General features: G+C 38.5%; 3 protein-coding genes across 3 annotated transcripts; 2 read left to right on the top strand and 1 right to left on the bottom strand.

The window, feature by feature from the left end:
* Positions 1-1,753: 1,753 nt before the first annotated feature.
* LOC129267779 (alpha-1A adrenergic receptor-like) lies at positions 1,754-4,666 on the top strand. Its single transcript, XM_064104624.1, has one exon. The coding sequence runs from the start codon at positions 2,370-2,372 to the stop codon at positions 3,393-3,395; it is 1,026 nt and encodes a 341-aa protein (XP_063960694.1). The 5' UTR covers positions 1,754-2,369; the 3' UTR covers positions 3,396-4,666.
* Positions 3,816-9,371, bottom strand: LOC129267780 (uncharacterized). Its single transcript, XM_064105065.1, has 4 exons — positions 9,317-9,371; positions 7,238-7,408; positions 5,248-5,891; positions 3,816-4,625 (listed from the first exon to the last, which is right to left on the bottom strand). Exons 1-4 carry the CDS (start codon positions 9,369-9,371, stop codon positions 4,371-4,373), a joined length of 1,125 nt encoding a protein of 374 aa, XP_063961135.1. The 3' UTR covers positions 3,816-4,370.
* A 2,134-nt stretch (positions 9,372-11,505) lies between these two features.
* Positions 11,506-12,543, top strand: LOC129267783 (histamine H2 receptor-like). Its single transcript, XM_054905407.2, has one exon. It carries the CDS (start codon positions 11,506-11,508, stop codon positions 12,541-12,543), a length of 1,038 nt encoding a protein of 345 aa, XP_054761382.2.
* Positions 12,544-21,896: the final 9,353 nt, after the last annotated feature.

The following is a 21,896-nucleotide window of genomic DNA, read 5'->3' as shown; positions in this document are numbered from 1 at the left end:
TGATTGTATTGACTACAAAAAGTGTTTCATGTGTTCAGATGTAATTCTAATAAAATCAGCAAGCGCTTGGCACTCGCATTAGATGACTATGGTGAGATATGCATACTCTTAATGGATTCCTAAAATATATTCCTTAAAATCTCGCTGTTTGGGGTCAGAATATACGAAAACTTCAGCTCGCGCTTCGCGCTCGCATTGTTTAGCGAGACAGGTACCTATCATGATTACACAAATTTGATTATTATGTCCCTTTTTAGGTGTGAATATAAACAAATTTCAGCTCGCGCTTCACGCTCGCATTATTTGGTCAGTGAGATACATATCTGTTTAATGACATTGTCCTTAAAATGTCTCTATTAGGTCAGAATAACTGGCAACTGAGCGCGCTCACTCAGTGATTCAAAAATTTTGCTGGTGCCCCCCCCCCCCCCAATGCCGTGACCCACGGTACGCCACTGTGGACATATCAATGACAATTCCTTGCATATAAAAAAACATGATTGCAAAAAAGATGCCAAAATATTTCAGTCATCCCCCCCACCCGTCAACACGGATTTACGCCGGTGCCTCTGTCATTTTTACCTATCTCTCCCCGTTGTTTCTTTACTGCTACCTTCGTCCTTTTTCGTGTCAACCTTGTCAATAAACTTACTTTTTCTTTACCAAGGACCTTCATGCCCTTACACTTTTTTTTATATCTAAGTCAAAATATTAAGTCATGTCTCTCCGTCTGTGCGCCATCTTCCCCTTTTCAGATATGATTTTTTTTTTAATAACTAATCAGGAACGGTTTGGAAAGGGGGATGGGCTGAGCCAAAAGTGTGGGGGCGTTGACCATGCAAAAAAAATCACAATCAGCCGGTCATTTTTACGTTTACTATACTCGTATTTTTTAAAGCATTAATAGCATTCATTTTAATATCCATTCATCACTTTTATTTGACATTCAAATCATAACAATAAAGACAAACCAAAGAAGACCAAGGATTAACTGAATAAACAGAACAGGGCATACATTATTGACATAAATTTATGACAGAATGCACTAACAAAGTGGTATACATAATACATCACCTTATTTGCACGAATCGAAAATATAAATTTATATAAAAATGAAATTATAATGTCGAAGCGCTATAGGTAAAAAAGGGACCTAAAGCACTTCAGAGAGAATTAGAAAAAAAATGAAGAGAGGAAACATACAAATGGAAATATGAACATCTTTTATCACATTTCAATGTGATGAGTCAAAACATAGCTTTTCACAAAAGATTAATGATAATGCGTATTCGTAATAATGAGTTTGCTCATAATGTCTATACAACCTGTTTATGACCACTCACATGTCAATAGATCGAGAGGTATCAGTATGACTTTAATGTATCGTTTGAAATAAGCTGCAATCTGACTTCCTTACTCACAAAAGCAGCTAGAAATGTAAAAAAAAAAATAATAATAAATAACAAACAAACAAACAAAACACTATGTCAGAGAGGGCATTTGTAAAAGTTGGATATATCGATATTTTGCTGCAATATAAGTGGGCAAGGCCATTATTTCATTCAGAACAAAATCAGGCAGTGCAACCCTGAAAGAGTCTTAATGTAATTTGTGAATCAATAGCAAGACGAAATTCTTTTGTGATGCTCAGGCGAAGACTATTCATTCCTCAAAATTTCAGAAGGCGGCGATTTAATAAAAAAATCAGAGCTCAACAGCGAAAGCTTCTAGAGTTTGGTAACTTGAAATATTACAGATGACTTCAAATGTCATCTGACGTACAAAAGCATCTGAACGATTTTCTTTCCCAACATCTTCTTCAATCTTAGTTTAGCAATGAATCAAGCATCTGAGTAAAAATCGATTTGACACACAAAAACATGAATGTAGGTGTCTGAAAAAATTATTCGAGTCAATTCATGAGACAATCATCTAAATCAGATACTGCCAGCAAGTGTAGAGAATATCACCGGATCTTTCGAAACGTGTTCGTCATCATCGTCTGCGTGATTCCAAGCAATAAACCATGAATGTTCTTATCTGAAATAAGGCGACTCATTCATTCAAAAGGGAACGTTTCTCGGTAATTTGCTCTTGCGGAAACTTGAGTCTTGCAGTTCTCCAGGAACGGAGAAATTCAACACAGAAGAGGAAGGTTGCCAAAGACCAATTCCATCCCTAGATTGATACATTACACCGAATATCAGCAGATATTTCAAAACGTGTTAAAAATAAATTCATGCGAACAGGTCCGAAGAATGAGACTCTTCATATGCATCTGAAATAAAAGGCGAGTTAGTTCATTTATATTTGTTATTCTGAGTTACAAACGCCGATCATCTGAATCAACGTCTAGCGAATATCAACGGATGAAGATGGAATATTATACCCTTCTTAATCAGACGAAATTTCTACTTTACGATTATCCTGGAAAGAATATATTTTACTTTAGTTTTTGCCTTCCGATGATTCTCATCCTCTTCATTGGTAACGTAATCGTCATAGCAACGGTTTTTACTTACAACAGTTTGAAGAAACCAACTTACTTGATCCTCACAAGTCTCGCTGTAACCGATCTCCTCACAAGCGTGATCGCGGTACCCATGGAGATATACCGTCGGACAAATGTGAACGATATCACTTGCTCGGCGCGATGGGAGGTCTATTTATTGGGAATGACGTACATCTGTGGGTTTGACTCGATGCTTCACATGGTAATGGTTACGTTTGATCGCTATGTCGCCGTAGTAAAGCCGCTCCGATACAACGCATTGGTGACAAAGGAACGCATAGCAATCGCAGTGATGATTGGATGGATAATATCCGTCTTCTCGGTTATCGGTCAGGTTGTAATCTATCATATCAAGAAAACGGTCCCATCGGCTATCTGTGTTGGAATCCGATACGATCCGGATATTTACTCGATTTTGTTGGATCTTAGCATATTCGTAATGACTACAACATCGGGCATGACCATGGTCATCTTAAACGCAATCATCTTGAGGACTGCGATCAGACAGCTTCGACGGATCGCCGACGTTGAACGCGCTTTAGACAACGCAACCGGTGGCTCGGAAAGCCGGGAGGAAGCGGCTAGAAAGATGAAAGCGTGTAAGGTAATTAGCTGCGTTGTGTCCGCGTTCATTATCTGCCATACACCAATCGGGATCATGCATCTTTGCTTCGCCGTTTCAGACAGCGTTTTACTGAACGGAATTATGAATGAAATCTCGTTTGTTTTGTATCTGATCAGTTCGGCGGTCAACCCACTCATTTATTGCCTCGTCGATCGCGTCTTCAGGCAATGCGCATGGCGCATGCTCAGTTCACGTGCTGCCAGATTGTACCAAAGAGACAACGGTCAGACATCGGATGGCGTTGTTAGCCTTGCCTAACAGCGTCCCGAATCACCATAGATGGCCTAACTCAACTCTTGTTTCTGTTCACAGTCTTTCAGGAGTTTTATTTTTAAGTCGACAATTAACTTGTTTTAAAAGTTGGACCTATATTCATATGACGCTGCATGTCGAATATGGTGATCCTAGGCTACCTCTCCCCAGTCGTTTCTGGTCGTATGTTATTTTTTGCCACAGATTGCTACAACCTCCATATCTGTGGCACAAGTACCGACGGAAAGATATTGAATATCCCGTCTGTTATCAAAACTAGGCCTCCGGGACCAGGTCCGACAGTAGACTGTCTGTAGACAGAGACCTGGGGGCAGCGGTTCGGTAATAGACCAAGGCCTACGGGTACCGGTCCAGTCGTAGACCTTGCTGGTCTATACAGTCAATTAAAATGGGAGATTATTTGTTTGTATATACAATCTTGTATCCTTAATTCACACCGATCATTCACTATGCCTGATAAGCAAAATGATTGCCAGAACCGTTATTCAGTTATTATTTTTCACCTTTAGGGTATTACTTAATGCTTACGTCAACGACTACTCATAAAACAGTGTAATTATTTCACCAATATACATTTTGTGATAGATATTTATAAACTCGCCTTGCCTTATACAGTCTACTCATCTTATTTCAACTATCCTTATCAAACCGAGTAAGGACTGCTGTTCACTTGGAAAGACAGTTCGGGTGAAGTACTCCAAAAGCGACAATGCTAACTGCAGCTACATTACAAGGAATTCTGTTGTTTCTCAAAAAGTCTGGTTTCAGACATTTGTAGGCCCTATGCTATCTCCGGTGAAATCTCAATATCTGACTTTCATGTAGGTCTACCTGAAAAGCTTTAAATAGTGGAACCAAAAGCTTCAGTCCCTGTGCCATCGGCTGTTCCACTAAACTACTTTGGCTACACTTGCTGGGGATGGTAGGCAAATTACAGATTAAAAAATCCAAAATAATTCTTTAGATAGCTGCCTTGCAGACGAAGGGGGCAGTGACGGTATCACACGGCACGTCGTTCCAAGGCTTCACCGCGTCATCTGCGGGGCTCCGTCGCCAGAAAGACACGCAGTTTTCGTTTCCCCCAAAATCGTCGGGCTGCGTTGGTTCCCACGAGGCGTAATCATCCGGTGTCCCGTCAGTCCAAACGAAGGGTTCCGAAGCCCCATTCGTCGGTTGATGGTATCCAGTCCATAACAATTCACCAATATATTCCTCCTGTTAATTCAACAACCGAAGTGATAGCAATTAAATAGATGATAATCAAAAAACAAAATCCCCTTCATACAGCATGTTTCACTCAGTGGTTTCATTTGTGTGTTGGTCTGCTCCCAAACTATGGCCATCGTGAAGAAATAAACGAACCAAGTTCAACAGTGATTAGGAAGAAAAGAAAAGTCTACAAACGAGGTCTGTGACATGAGGCCTTTTAATAGGACCTACCCATGGTACATGTATAGGCCTACACTGCAAAAACTCCGGTGTTGATTTAACACCAGCCCAAAATCTATATATATCCACACCAGAGAAGTGTGAAACAACACCAGTTTGGTTTTGGTCTTACACCAGATAGGTGTTTATACAACACCAATTAGTATTAAAACAGCATTGGTTTGATTACGAACGGGTGTTGTTTTCAATACTTCTCTGGTGTGGATAGATTCCGGGCTGGTGTTAAATCAACACCGGAGTTTTTGCAGTGTATCTAATCAAGGAAATCAGTGACGTCACATTTGATTCATCTTGCTCTCCTATTAGGTCCTATATAAAAATACTGTGACGCCGCCCCTATTTTATATTTTCGTCACCCTTAATTAAAATTCAAAGCATAGGGACTTACCAAGGTCACCCATAAGTCATAGACGAACGCATTTTCAGCGTCACTGTGTATCGATACCAAATCGGCTTCCAAACCCGCAATCGTCCGACACGCCGTCAAGGCGCTGCCAAAGTTGACTGGATCCCGGAAATAGCCATAACACCACCCCTCATAGTACGACCAGAATTCGGTGCAAGACTTCATCGGAGTTGTGGGTGTTAATGGATTTGTTGATGTCGATATAGTTGATAAGGTTGTTGGTGTTCCTAAAGCTGTTGAAGACGTCGTTGGAGATGATGCGATTGATGTAGTTGATGAAAGCGCCGAAGGGTTTGTTGTAACGGTTGGTTGTGTTGTTGTAGTTGATGAAGTAAGAGTTGCGGCTGTTGATGTTAATGTTGACATGGTTAATATTGGTGCTGGTGTTGATGTAGTTGGTGTTGATGATGGTGTTGACGGCGTTGTCGAGATGGATGTGGTTGTTTGAGATGATTGGGTTGTTGTACTTGATGAAGAAAGGCTCGTAAGTTTTGATGAGGTTGATGGATTTGTAGTAGCTGATTTTGATGAAGTTGATGAAGTCAAAAATGTTGGAGATGGCACAGTCGTTGGAGTTGATGGGGTTTGGGTTGGAGATGCTGAGATCGCATGGGTGGTATCAGCTCCTATTAATAATACAAAATGCAAATAAGAATCGTATCACAGTCTTTAGACCAGTCGGAGGGAAAAGGTACATGTAGATGATTTGTGATCATGATCGAGGGCAACCTATCATCCGGGGGGGGGGGGTCACTCACATTGACGAGTGGATACCATGCGCGACCCCATAAACACGTAAAAAGGATGTCTTTTTCAAGATACGACCCGTTACGTACGTAACGTAATAAGGGTGTCAAAAACACTAAAATAATTTTAGAAAGGTATCTATTTCGCTAGGAAGGCTAGTACGTGTTTAGAGTCAATATTGCGAGGGTATAAAAAAGACTAAATGTTTTATAAAGGATGTACTTTTTGCCCCGACAGTACGTGTTTAGAGTCCGATTTGTGCGAGGTGTTGGAGGTGGGGCCGTACTAAACCCAATGATGTAGATATAGGTAAAGGCAAAACCGACGTCCGTGACAATTAAGTGAAATATCGCTGTACCTGTTTAGGGGTTCAATTCAGGAAATGCTTGCCAAGGTATCGTTTGTTTCCACAACTTGTTAAGGGTAGGGTTTTACTCGCCAATACTGGTTAAGGGGAGTATTTTCAGAATATGGAAAATACTTGTTTAGCGTGCTTTTCGAGACCCCTTGGTCGCGCATGGTATCCACTCGTCAATGGAAGTGGCCCCGCCGGGTGATCATGAGGCCAACCTTCATCGGCTTTCTCACATGGATAGAGGATCAATCAAAATAACTCCGAGTTATCGAATTAGACTGGATTATGTTCACTCGCGAACAACAGTAGAAAAGAGGTTCAGCATCAGTAGTCTGCCGATTATTTTTGTCTTACTCTATGCCGAGTGAAATAGTGCATTATTACTCCATGTCGATCATTGAAGTAATTAAGGTATTGGGATTTTACTCTTTTGGAGTGTCTTTTCTCTGGCGGTCTAATTATATTGTTTTTACTTTTATTTCACAGCATCTTTTATAACATTGAAATAAACAGCCGAACATTTGAAGCTGTAATGAGATGAAGAGCTACGTTTGAATCTGTGAAAGGTCACATCTATATTTTCTGAAAAAAAAATCAAATCAGACTTGTATAATAACAGATGCTCTTTTTGAACGAGAGATTTAATCTCAGTGTAGGGAGCAACAGCAATTAAGCGAATATTCTACCATCACTCTATGACTGATGGCTGCATCATGATCACAATTATTTTAAAGTGCCATCAACTTTTCTAAATTTTTCATATCGTCATCTCGACAACTCGACATAATTATTAACATGGCAAGATAGGCCTACTGCTTATTTGAACCGAAGACTTAATGTATACCATGTATAATAAAAAGGAAAGTGTACCTGGAAGAAAGCATACAAATGTTGCAGAAAGAATGTTCATTCTCAACACATTCATAGCAGGTACACTCGATGCGGGTACTGGTAGCAAACTGATGACGTCACCATTGGCCGACGTTATGGAACCGCACGTGACTCGGCAGCGGTTCGGCGCCACTTCGGCAACTGCCATGACTGTAAAGGAAATAATGCATAGCCAAAATTGTGATGTTAACCGGAGTAAACGTAGACCATATCAGTTATTTTACTCCGATTTTAAAATTACTACTTACTTGATTTAGGAGAACCTCACAGGCCAAATGGCACACTAATGTAAGTTATAATTTGTCCCCTAGATTACCCTCCTCAATGTGATTAAAGTGACTTAAATTACATACTTAATTGATATTTATGTGTCCCAGGACACGTTTTTATACGACATGTCACAAACATTTGTGATGCACATAGGTATGCCATTGTGGCATTTTGATTATTTCACACGTAACATTTGTATCATGTCTCACGTTACTGTGTCAAATGACACAATATTGCTGTTGTATACGTCGTTCGTTCGACTCACTTATCATGCTTATGTGTGCCATTTGACTCCAATTAGCGCGTCATTTTGACTCTCACTTCGTTTACAAGGGGCCATCCAGGGGAGCGTTTCATGAAAGGACTTGTCAGACGTTTTATCCGACAAGTCCCATTTTATCCGACAGTTACCATAGTAACAGTGCTTCTCAGCCAATCAAAATCCAGAAAAGTTGTCAGATCTGACAACTTGTCGGACAAAAATGTTGATGAAACGTCCCCCAGGAGACAAGTAAACGATCAACCTCAAAAAGTTTAGTTTGAATGTTGGTTCAACACAAATGGATGTTATTGAAACGCCTTTTTTATTGTTACGTTAACTCTTAAAGAGTGTTATGTTAACATTTTCGGATGTAGGCCTAATTATTAAACCTCATGTAGTCATCTTTGACAAAAGTGGTTTGATTTGATTTCCGTTTCACAGTTGTACATATCAAACATAACATAACAAAGTAAAAATATTATACATAGTCTCGTATATAACAAAATATAGATTTCAGGAACGCAATTAAAAAACAGAATTTCCTCAGATGATCTTTGCTATTTAAAAGGAAAAACGGAAAGACTTTCCGAAACGCAAAGCTTGTACATAGGCAACTCCTAACTTAGATTCATTACATAATCTACAGGAAAAAAAATCAAGGTCGTAATATCGTCTAGGTATTGTATTATACGGTTGAAATAAATTGATATTAAGTTAAATCAAAATTAAATTAGGCTGTTTTTTATGAGACACTAATGGTTACCCTGGTTATAAGAAATAAACCAAATTGTGAGAGCAACCAAATTTTGTTTCACCTTCCGAATAGCGCCACCTGTCCATCATGCTGATGTCAATAATAAAAATTATTTTTACATTGAATTGTTTGAGTTATATATTTGCAATCGAATGATCTTCTCTGACCTTAAAGGGAAATTTCACCCCATCAAACAGTAGAAATTAAGAAAAATCAAAATGGTTTAACACTGAAAATGTTAACAAAATCAGTAAGATCCGTTATTAAGGACGGAATTTACATTACATTTAAACATTTCAATTAATTTAACAAAACGGTCGGTATACAAATGAAGGGACCAATGAAATTATCCACTTACTCTTCATTTTGTATTTTAATATATGAAATATTTAAATTTTTGTTCATCATAATGTGAAATAAAGTTTTATTTCTCCCTAAACATATGAAGATTCAAAGAAAAGTTTCTTAATGTCAAATCTGCAAAAATGTGTAGTATCACATAATTCATATTCATTATTTAAGATTCTTAAAAAAATTATTTTATTTCCACCACAAATATACATCAAATAGAAATACAAATCATATATAATTACAGATCAAGTATATATTAATTAATAAATATTGTACAATGACATACATTTAGGATTAAAAGGGCCTGTATAAAATAATTTCAAATGTGTATGGAAGTGAGGGGATCAGTAATAAAGCACTGTTTGTAGTAGAGAGTGGACCTCCTTGTAAATTCTAGACAAAAAAGAGAATAAACACTTACCAACGAATGCAATTACAACAGCCAACATTTCTCCAACGAGTAGAGTAGAAGCCATTTTTGCAGTAATTTTACGTCCTTGTCGGATGATGCACGAAGACTCCAACGTTCACTTTCCTTGAAGTATTTTCTCAAACTAGTTCATGATGAAAAAGATATTCTGAAATAGTTAATGACAGTCTATCCAATGGAAAATTAATGAATATGCCTACGTAAAAAGGACGAGGACACCTAATAATGTGAAGCGTGATAGGATTTGTATTGAGATTTTGTAATACATCCCACGATATCTTCTAATTTATCCTCTTGCCTAGCTCGTGTCGTTTCACCATCCTTAGTTGTTTAATATCTACCATAGTCACGTGGCCTTCGTATTAATATATTTTACAATGATTTATGTTTCTTTTCTTTCATTATAAATTGAACGTATATAGAATCAGAATTAATTGTCTGCTGTTAGAAGCCAAATACGAGAGTGCATGTGGTATGATGATAATTATTAAAAACAAATATATAAGCGCGTTTTCGGATGATTCGTGGGGGTGTACTGGACGGACAAGGAGCATCACGATCTACTTAAGATTTTAAAAGGTCAAATCGGGTAACGTTTTGTAAGAAGGTTTTGTTGAAACCCGGGGAAAAACAGTAGTACAAAAACTCCGAGAAAATGTTCATGACGAGTTCACGAAAAATAAGAGGGGGAAAATGGTGTTGATAAGAAATTTGTGTGTATAGAACTCCGCCGCACACAAAATGAATTATTTGAAGAGGCAAATTAAGACTCTCTCAAGGAGAAAAATCTTTCAATCTTTCATATTGTATAAATGTATCTAAAAGAAAGCTGTAAAAATTGCGTTTATGAAAATAGATAAGAGAACTTTTATTACTGATAGATGCGTTTTATTACTCTCTATCTGATGACACTAAAACGGCTACTGTCGTACAGATGGGGGGGGGGTATTTCTTTTGTAATTTTGTGACTTCATAAACCAATTGATGTAATGGGCTATAGCCTCTCTGTAATTGAACCAATCGCTTCATTATTGACGTGTATTTAGTATAGATTATTGAAGCTAGCCTGTGTAAAAAATATTGTTCATTTTGACTGAGTGGAATTTGTGTAGAGCCCTTGTAAAAGTTTGATAATTTTGTTTTGGAACCAAGTTAATTACGCATATCAAATACAAATAAGGAGTTGAAACATGTACCGATCCATCATATAAGTCTTCCGGTAGCTTCTGAAAACTCAACGACAAAGAGAGTGAGAGGGGGAGAAAGAGAGAGATAATGGTGGAGAGAGGCAAACAGACAGAATACTAAAATTTTACAGAAATTTTGATAAAAATTGTTTTCCTTATTTCTTTTGTTTGACTCTCGATCTATACTCCACTGACTTTGAATAATGATTTTAATAAAAATATTACTCAACTTCGTATTTTCGAAATTCAGGTAACTCCATGGATAACTCAATTGATATCAACGAAATGTATCACCGCCCTTTTGATAACATCATTTCAAGTTGTAAGGTCAACTTAATACAACAATGATATATAGAAAGCAAAGGAAAACGTATCTAAGGTTTTTCTGTATGATCAAAAGTGGAGGAAATGATAAAACTATGCAGGAATATTATGATGCACTAGTTTATTTGCCCTGGGGTTGGTAAAAAGGGCAGTACCCATACACTGATATACGTGTAATAAGGATATAATTCAATTTGTTGTGCTCTGAAGGGAATAATTTAATTAGTTTTGACAAAATAATATGAACCGAGTTCTTCAGTGCTTAAAAATCACTTGTTGTTATAGTCTTTAGAGTGATGTAGACTGAACATTTTGTCCAGAGGTGTTTGGGTAGTGCCAATGAAAGATATCTTACCAACAACTCCTACACTCTCGAGGTTGATCTTCAAGTACATAGGTGTACCAGGTCCTGTGCCAAATAGGAATTCTCATCACCAAAATAAATCCTTTGACCCAAGCTGACTTTTACGCAAGTAATCCTTTGATTCTGGAAAGAGAATTTCTCGTATTCTAAAAAATATTGATATGGTTTTATCCTGAAAAGAGTATCATCCAACACAACCACTTCCCGAGGAAAATTGGACAAAAGGTTTGTTTGTGAAAGAACAAGTCTGCAGCTTAAATATATCATCCCCTTCAAATTGTAGATGCTACAGTGAGATCAGCATCATGGGTATATTCTACACTCTATACAACACCACAACGTTCCGACTAAACGACTTTCCTGGCCGAACTGCGCTCTACGTGTCCGTTTCGATTCCTCTAGTGGCAGTTCTTCTAGCTGGCAACATCCTGGTGGTTGTAACCGTGTTCACCCAGGGAGCTCTGAAGAAACCCTCATACTACATCCTGACAAGCCTTGCTATCACTGACCTCTTGACTGGGATAATTGGTGTCCCATTTGAGGTCTACAGGAGAACTGTAACCGATGACATCACCTGCTCAGCAAAATGGGATGTATACCTTACCAGTGTCACCTACATTTGTGGGCTAGATTCCATGTTACTTATGTTGTTAGTCACATTTGATAGGTACCTGGCCGTTGTCAAGCCATTGAGATATAACATCTACGTGACGCCACGACGTATACTGATTGCAGTCATTCTTACTTGGGTTGTATCCATTGCGTACAATGCAACTCTTATTGCGCTTGGTAGTTCGCAGGTGACAGTACCAGGCTTTTATTGCTCTCCTGTTAGAAAAGAACCTTCAGCCGCCACTCTGATTGTTGATATCTTGACTTTTTGTTTGACGCTATTTGGTGGGGTCACGGTGGTTCTGTTGAATGTCATCATTTTGCGGACTGCTATAGTGCAGTCTCGCCGCATAGCAGCGCACCAATGCTCATCCGCAGGCCCAGTGGTGGATGCAGAAGGCCGGGAAGACGCCAGGAGGAAAATCAAGGCTTCTAAGATTGTGTTATTCATCGTAACTGCTTTCATCTTTTGCCACCTCCCCGTTGGTATAATGCACCTGTGTTTTGTCGTTTCCGAAGACTTCGCGTTGAACAGTGCCCTGACGCACGTGTCCTGCCTTCTCTTCTACGTCAGTTCGGCCATCAATCCCTTCGTGTACTCTAAAATGGATCGTGTTTTCCGTCAGAGTGTCGTGCGTATGCTGAGATCATGTTGTAAGAAAGAACTCAGAGATGACACCGGAGTTTCAGCTACTGATTACTCCATGACCCATCATAATAACATTGAATGAAGTCGATTGGGGAATACATCACCCATAGCAAAAACTGTGGTGTTAATAACCGGTGTACATATACAGGATAACACCAATCATTGCACTCCGGTGTTAATTAACAGTGTTAGTTAGGCACCTAAGGTTGACACCGTTGGCTGTTACTTTAAAACTGTTTGCTTTTACGTTCAACCTCTGTGTTGTAATTTTAACACCTCAGGATGTGGTCCTCTCGGGACGCCAACTGGTGTCAATTTTAACGCCCCAAAATTTTACAGTCTAGTGCTCTTGGTGTACAAATATAAAATCAGTCTTAGTACCGTTTATGTTTAGTAGAATTATATACCAGTAGAGTAGAGGTAATTTTCATGTGAAAAAAAAGTTTATTTAGATGCTTCGTAACTGCAAAAACGCCGGTGTTGATTTAACACCAGCCGGGTAGGCCCTATCTATATCGGTTTACACCAGAGAGGTGTTGAAACAACACCGGTTTGGCGTTAGGCTAAACAACAATATGGCATTTAAGCAAAAACCAATTAGTGTCAACGCTTCTCTGGTGTGGACCGACATAGATACCAGGCTGGTTTGATAAGGAAATGGAGCCATAATATATGTTATAAGAAATATCAACGTCTATTGCACTTGTTTCAACAAAACAAATAGACCTACAACATATGTGTGAAAGATGACATTGAGGAAATTGATGGCATAAGTCAATAACCTAAAACTGCACAATTATGTTTCCACAATTCGATCATCATAACAAAAGTAACATCATTTCTATAAAGCTCTAAATTTACCTTTTTATCACTTACGGTTTGAATCTATTAAGTTGGTATAAAAAACATTTCTGGCTTACTCCAACTGAATTGCATAATCATTTTGTTTTGGCCGTGACACATTGCAAGCGTGTGGTGTAGTGTATTATCGTGTCCATGGACCTGGCCACGGAGGATTATCTATTGTTACTGGGGGTGCTGTGACAATGCTCAGCACCCCCAGTAGACTAATCCTCCGCGGGTAGGTCCCTGATCGTGTCTATAGAAGTTATCTAATATTGTACTCCTAAGATATTCCATGAAAGTTGTCACCACTGACGAAGTGGTCGGGGGCCTGTTGCAGAAAGAGTTGCGTCAAAATATCAAATGCAAGTCCCGATTGCGGATGCTTCATTGGCTGAAAATCAAGTTATGCAAGATTTTTTGAGTTGTGTTCGATCGCAACTCTTTCTGCAACGGGCCCCAGTGTCGGCAAACATGGTAAATCCTTCATTCTGATTAGCTGAGAATCAAGTCCTCTGACTGTTATTTCACAGTAAAAACGCCGTTTAAAGTTTTTAAACAACGCTGTTTACTGTATGAATCGTAGAGTAGTTGTTTAACAATTTTAAACAACCATGCTTAACTCATGTTTAAACTGTGCTGCTGAACGATTTATATAGTTAACAGCGTTCTTTAAAAAAAATAACAGTATTTAGTAACTATTGAAGAATGACACTTAACCTGCCATTGCTGACAAGCTTTCATGCGATGTTACCACACGGCATTTGATCCGGCGATAATTCCTCGGGGCTTTATTTAGTCTGAGATATATAGGGTTAGGGTTGCAGTAGGGTTTTATGTTAGGTTTAAATTTGGGTTTAGGATAGGGTATAGTGTCAAACCCAGGGTGGATGGTTATTCCATGAATGTGTGGAATTTGCAGTGGAGCAATTGTCGCCGGAGCAAATGTCATGAAATCGTTATCAAGGTCCTATTCTGTATACTGCAGATCTTTTTTCCCCGTAAATCTTGTATTGTACAGATGTACCCCTAAATATTAAATTTTATATCAATAAAACCAGTGAAAATCAACAAAAATGCCCATTCAAACACACACACACGTACCCTCTCCCACACACACTAACTCACACACACCCGCCCTCGCGTGCGCGCTCACGCAAATACACAAACAAATCCACATAAAGAGCGGAAGGGGATTCAATGAATTCACTAACGGTTTCTTAAATCATCCTGCATGGAAATATGATAAGATGTACCGTCGACAACTAGTTTTTGCATGGTTATAAGAAAAGGTTAAAGAGGTGGGGGGAAATCAAGGGCACAGAATACTAATAATTCGGGAAGCGAAAAAAAAAAGTGTAGAAAACAAGATTCAATTTATTTGCAATTACGTATATTCGCGGTCGAACTCAACAATGGCAATTTTACGAGTGGAATGTGATTTACCTGATGAGAGAAGCTAGGTCTACTTGATGTTTGGTCAAGTTCTCGAGTGGCCAATTTAAGGAGTGTCTAATCACTTCAGGGAAAGTTAAGAACCACCCGTGCCAACCGACTCCGAGTCGATGCGTATTCTTATGATTTTCAGTACTTTCATTGTCGCTGTTATTATCAATTGTGTTCAAATTCCTTATAATCGTAACATTTTCAATAAGATGATATCCGAGGTATTACTGAATTTTAAAAAAGCGATTAATAGTTTTGTCAATATAGTTAATAATAGTGTAATTCAGATAATAAATTATTGAGTCAATCCATAATAAGTGTGTTTGACATTCATTTTTTGAGAAAATCAAGATTTTGTTATTAGATTATGACGTCAAGGTTATTTTTATAAATTATAGGCATTGTCTCATGATCAGTTTACAGGCCAATCTAATAATAACAATAATAGCTATTTTTCATATAGCGCTTTTCCCATAATGGCCCAAAGCGCTTTACATCATATTATTACCGCGGTCATCGGATATTTGTATGCCCGCATGCAATGCATGCATCTTCTCCACTCCATGGGGAGCATTCCAACAAGACTTCCAAGACTCAATTGCTACGCTAGGCATACTTCAAAGGCTTTCGCCTCATACTGGGTACCTATTTGACAAGAGGAAAAAAGGGTTTTATCCCTAAATATTATGGACATTGCATCTACGAAAAAAGAGGGGCACGCAAGTGGTTTAACGGCACGTTTATATTACAAATTTTAATTGTGCCTCTCAAAGGCGGGGGGGGGGGACGGGCCGGCTGTGCCCCCTCCCCCCTCCGGGATCTGCCAGTGATCAAACAAATTCTACAAATAAACTTTGAATAATATAAATAGCTTAAGATACTAACCAATTAGAGCCTCACATCGCATTAGAAATGTAATACATATATCATACTGTATAATCGTGAAAAAAGTTAAATATTGCAACTCACGTAGTTCTGCTCCACCGGTAACTGTTATAAACCATATCAATAATCAACAAATCATGAAAATATCGAATTTTCCTCGTTTCTACAGGTTCCTATATTTCGCGTATATTATTATAAATGAATGTGTAAATGTCAGGCATAACAATAGATGAATGATAGCATTACAGGAATCAATACATCAGTCACCAGCTATATCGATTCAGCTGATGCGTGCGATCATCATGAACATCATTAATATGTTTAACAAGTCTTTTGATTTCAAATGTTTCTCCATAGCTCCAACGACCCGTGTCGATAAAATATTATTATAAAGCCAAACATAGCTTTCATTATTTTGGAAGCACATTCAGAATATAAAATGAGTTCTTTTGACTCCACGCACAATCCCACTTTTTTAGCAACAAAGGGAGTAACGAAACGAAAGCCATTTTATACACAAGAAGGAATCAAATTATCTTATCATGCAGATATCAGTTTCAACAGTTAAATGCAAGTTAACATGACAGTGGCAGATCCAGGGGGGTACAGGGGGCGCGCGCCCCTCCCCCTAATATTTGGAGCCGCTCAAAAAGAAAAGAAAAGTAAAAGATAGAAAAGGCGCCGCTTGAAAAAATAAAAATAAAGGAAAGAAAAGAAAAGGCGCCGCTTAAAATCATTATACACTAATATAATATAAGCAACAGTAAAGGAAAGACTATCCCCCAGTAAAGCACAATCATATCATCTTCCTTATCTTTTCTTTTAACTACCCTTTTCCCAACAACTTCACCGGTTAAAAATAAGCAGCAGTGCGCTGTCTGCATATAACTGGCGCCAATCAAGAATAATCAGCGCCACCTAAATCTAAATCGGCGCCGGAAAAGAATAATCAGCGCCATTTGGTTATAAATCGGCGCCAGTCAAGAAAAATCGGTACTGCCAGAGTCTTAACCGGCGCCGATCAAGGATAATCAGCGCCACCTAAATCTAAATCGGCACCGGACAAGAATAATCGGCGCCATCTGGTTATAAATCGGCGCTGCCTGAGTCTTAACTGGCGCCGATCAAGAATAATCAGCTCCACCTAAATCTAAATCGGCACCGGACAAGAATAATCGGCGCCATCTGGTTATAAATCGGCGCCGGTAAAGCAAAATCGGCGCTGCCTGAGTTCTTTACCGGCGCTGATCAAGGATAATCTGCGCCACCTACATCTAAATCGGGGCTGGTCAAGAATAATCAGCACCACCTGGTTAAAAATAATCGGCGCCAGTCGATTATGAATTGCCGCTGCCTGAATCTTATGTGACGTCGGTAAAAATAATCAGCACTACTTGTTCTAGATCGGCGCCGGTCAAGACAAATCGGCGCTGCCTTTGTCTTAACCGGCGCCACCTAAATTTAAATCGGCGCCGGTCAAGAATAATCAGCGTCCCTTGGTTCCAATAAATAGGCGCCGGTAGAATGATGAAGAAGGGCTTATTGCCAACTAAATCTAGATCGGCGGCGGTCAAGAATGATCAGCGGCACCTGGTTATACATTTTATTGTTGAATGGTCATAACGAATAACAAAGCTTATCGCATGCCCTTACAGAGTGGACTGGAGCAGTTGCCAACAGATGGCATGAAATCTTTAATTTGTTATTTAAAAATCCCAGAATCATACAAAAGTGTAGAGCAAATCCTTTAATTTTGATCTTATTTTCCAATGCTTTAATAAAAAAGGTCAATCACTTTTCTTCTTTACACATTCCACATTGTGCCACCTCTATGGCCTTTAGTGTAAGACAGCCACTATAGTGTTTTATGAAGATGATTCGATATTTTAGTCCAAAACTTTGCTAAAACCCGTTGCTAATACCGGGAGTGTATAATTACGCAGCTAGACGTATATTTGTTAGACCTTAAACCACTAAATATCAGTTTCAATGTATAAATACAGTTTGTCAATACCTTTATTTTAACGTTTAAATGTTTACGCCACAAAATTTGATTTATTTTCATCTTCCATTAAGTTAAATATGATTCATCTGATCACTCAGAAAGAAATGGCAAAGAGAAGCTGCTGAAAACTGCTTATCTAATAAAAGAGAGCCAATGGAGTAAATTAGAAAGTCAAAAAGGGGCCTAAGCTTTCGATCCTAGCAGAATCTTCGTCGGAGGCAATTTAAAAACAAAGACAACGATACCTGTAAAACTGGAGAACTATTTCCAAAGCTCTTTCTTGAAGGATCTCTTTCTGAATTCAAGTCATAAGCATTATATCCAGTTTCATCAAAGTAATTAGATAAAAAATACCCATCATTACAAATTGCATTCGATTTAGTGAAAAGCATCACAATATATATATATAAATACCAAATTCTGTATATAGGCTTATACATCATGTACATGGAAATTGAATGATAATATATAAACCTGGATCGGTGATGTATTCCAAATGATTCATGATGTAGTATCATTGTATATACAGAGGCATCGATCCTGGGGGGGGGGGCGATCGCCCCACCAATGAAAATATTGGGGGGGGGGGCAAACATATCGTTTTGCCCTCCCAATAATTCCGCATGTGCAAAAATAAAATAAGATGGTAATATTACACAGAAATCAGCAAGCGAGATTGAGCTACACAACTCGTTCTTTATTTAAAATCGTGCTCAAATTGTCCGCTTTTCAGATTGGAAATATAAAAAATTTCAGCTCACGCTTCGCGCTCGCATCATTTCTGTAGCAAAACCCCATACTTTTCATGATTAAATAGGTGAATAGAATGTCCCGTTTTTAGTTCTAAACCTCAAAAGAACTCCCGCTTCGATTTGCAATAATTTTTGTTGGATATAATCTTGTTTTTTATTAAAAACGTCCATTAAACTGACATTTTTCTTCAGATCGAAATATCAAAATTTTAAGCTCGCGCTTCGCGCTCGTATCTATTGTTTTTTTTTGGTACCCATCTTAATCATTGGTACCAAAAATGCTTAGAATATCAAGCTTTCTAGTCAGAATATAAAGAAATTTCAGCTCGCCCTCGGCACTCGCATTATCTGCGTAGTGAGATATGTATCCTCCTCATGAGTTATTACAAACAGTCTTAAACAGGCACATTTTTCCTGTTTCCTCGCACGCTCGCATTAATTTGTTGGTGAGATATGTGTCTCTATCTCATGAGTCATATAAATAAATAAATATATATATATATATATATATATATATATATGTATATATATATATATATATATATATATATATATATATATATATATATATATATATATATATATGTATATATATATATGTGTGTGTGTGTGTGAGTTTGTTTGTTTTGTGTGATCGAGCGCCTTTGGAAAGTTGATTCATGATTTTGCCCCCCCCCCTGAAAAAAGGATCGACGCCCCTGTGTATATATATATAGTAAAAAAAAACTTGTATTTCAATTAATATACAAAAGTATTGGCCTCATCGCAATAAAAGGGTTAGTACACGAGATTTTAAAATCGCACATAACATGCATAATTTGTGTTACTTTTTGCTTGTTTATTTCTTTAATAAGTTTTTCAATCTCTCTCTACATATGTTTTAGAAAGATTATATGTTTAAATTGATGTATATTTTCTGTTATAATGAGATATGATTAAGTGGACTTCAGGAATGGTCGTATGCAGAAAGGGGGAAGGGGGGGGGGGCAATTTCCCGATCAGCTGTTGTGAAAACACTTTTTTTTTCCTTAACATTTCATGAAAACTATGAAAAATGTGCAAATGTGAGATGTGCTTCAAATACTTGTATTACACTTGTAAAAAAAATAATCGCCCCATTGAGCAGCTCAGTCCGTTTACTCTATCGTTTTTATTTTTATTTTTTCAAAAATATGTTCGAGTCTTCCCCCTAAAATATCATCTGCGTGTGGTCATGCAAAATGGCATGACTTGAATTACCGACCGACAGAGTCAATCCATAATAAGTGTGTTTGACATTCATTTTTGAGAAAATCAAGATTTTGTTATTAGATTATGACGTCAAGGTTATTTTTATGAATTATAGGCATTGTCTCATGATCAGTTTACAGGCCAATCTAATAATAACAATAATAGCTATTTTTCATATAGCGCTTTTCCCATAATGGCCCAAAGCGCTTTACATCATATTATTACCGCAGTCATCGGATATTTGTATGCCCGCATGCAATGCATGCATCTTCTCCACTCCATGGGGAGCATTCCAACAAGACTTCCAAGACTCAATTGCTACGCTAGGCATACTTCAAAGGCTTTTGCCTCATACTGGGTACCTATTTGACAAGAGGAAAAAGGGGTTTTATCCCTAAATATTATGGACATTGCATCTACGAAAAAAGAGGGGCACGCAAATGGTTTAACGGCACGTTTATATTACAAATTTTAATTGTGCCTCTCAAAGGCGGGGGGGGGGGGGGGAACGGGCCGGCTGTGCCCCCCCCCCCCCCTCCGGGATCTGCCAGTGATAAAACAAATTTTACAAATAAACTTTGAATAATATGAATAGAGCTTAAGATACTAACCAATTAGAGCCTCACCTCGCATTAGAAATGTAATACATATATCATACTGTATAATCGTGAAAAAAGTTAAATATTGCAACTCACGTAGTTCTGCTCCACCGGCAACTGTTATAAACCATAGCAATAATCAACAAATCATGAAAATATCGAATTTTCCTCGTTTCTACAGGTTTCTATATTTCGCGTATATTATTATAAATGAATGTGTAAATGTCAGGCATAACAATAGATGAATGATAGCATTACAGAAATCAATACATCAGTCACCAGCTATATCGATTCAGCTGATGCGTGCGAACATCATGAATATGTTTGACAAGTCTTTTGATTTCAAATGTTTCTCCATAGCTCCAACAACCCGTGTCGATAAAATATTATTATAAAGCCAAACATAGCTTTCATTATTTTGGAAGCACATTCAGAATATAAAATGAGTTCTTTTGACTCCACGCACAATCCCACTTTTTTAGCAACAAAGGGAGTAACGAAACGAAAGCCCTTTTATACACAAGAAGGAATCAAATTATCTTATCATGCAGATATCAGTTTCAACAGTTAAATGCAAGTTAACATGACAGTGGCGGATCCAGGGGGGCACAGGGGGCGCGCGCCCCTCCCCCTAATATTTGAGCGGCGCCGAAGGCGCCGCTCAAAAAAACAAAAAAAAGGTAAAAGATAGAAAAGGCGCCGCTTGAAAAAATATAAATAAAGGAAAGAAAAGAAAAGGCGCCACTTAAAAACATTATACACTAATATAATATTAGCAACAGTAAAGGAAAGACTATCCCCCAGTAAAGCACAATCATATCATCTTCCTTATCTTTTCTTTTAACTACCCTTTTCCCAACAACTTCGCCGGTTAAAAATAATCAGCAGTGCGCTGTCTGCATATAACTGGCGCCAATCAAGAATAATCAGCGCCACCTAAATCTAAATCGGCGCCGGACAAGAATAATCAGCGCCATTTGGTTATAAATCGGCGCCAGTCAAGAAAAATCGGTACTGCCAGAGTCTTAACCGGCGCCGATCAAGGATAATCAGTGCCACCTAAATCTAAATCGGCACCGGACAAGAATAATCGATGCCATCTGGTTATAAATCGGCGCTGCCTGAGTCTTAACCGGCGCCGATCAAGAATAATCAGCTCCACCTAAATCTAAATCGGCACCGGACAAGAATAATCGGCGCCATCTGGTTATAAATCGGCGCCGGTAAAGAAAAATCGGCGCTGCCTGAGTTCTTAACCGGCGCTGATCAAGGATAATCTGCGCCACCTACATCTAAATCGGGGCTTGTCAAGAATAATCAGCACCACCTGGTTAAAAATCGTCGCCAGTCAAGAATAATCTGCGCCGCCTGGTTCTAAATCCGCGCCAGTCGATTATGAATTGCCGCTGCCTGAATCTTACGTGACGTCGGTAAAAATAATCAGCACTACTTGTTCTAGATCGGCGCCGGTCAAGACAAATCGGCGGTGCCTTTGTCTTAACCGGCGCCACCTAACTTTAAATCGGCGCCGGTCAAGAATAATCAGCGTCCCCTGGTTCCAATAAATAGGCGCCGGTAGAATAATGAAGAAGGGCCTATTGCCAACTAAATCTAGATCGGCACCGGTCAAGAATGATCAGCGGCACCTGGTTATACATTTTATTGTTGAATGGTC

The sequence above is a fragment of the Lytechinus pictus genome, chromosome 9 (assembly GCF_037042905.1).
Source record: "Lytechinus pictus isolate F3 Inbred chromosome 9, Lp3.0, whole genome shotgun sequence".
NCBI lineage: Eukaryota > Metazoa > Echinodermata > Echinoidea > Temnopleuroida > Toxopneustidae > Lytechinus > Lytechinus pictus.
The sequence above is the reverse complement of the archived record's forward strand: the minus strand, read 5'-3'. Positions and strand labels throughout refer to the sequence as shown.

Excerpts from the sequence above, each read along its gene's own strand:
- LOC129267779 (XM_064104624.1), top strand. The coding sequence starts at position 2,370 with ATGAAGATGGAATATTATACCCTTCTTAATCAGACGAAATTTCTACTT.
- LOC129267780 (XM_064105065.1), bottom strand. The coding sequence starts at position 9,371 with ATGGCTTCTACTCTACTCGTTGGAGAAATGTTGGCTGTTGTAATTGCA. Across the intron at positions 7,409-9,316 it reads TGTTGTAATTGCATTCGTTG|TCATGGCAGTTGCCGAAGTG; the intron begins GTAAGTGTTTAT and ends TTTCCTTTACAG. Across the intron at positions 5,892-7,237 it reads ATTTGTATGCTTTCTTCCAG|GAGCTGATACCACCCATGCG; the intron begins GTACACTTTCCT and ends TATTATTAATAG.
- LOC129267783 (XM_054905407.2), top strand. The coding sequence starts at position 11,506 with ATGGGTATATTCTACACTCTATACAACACCACAACGTTCCGACTAAAC.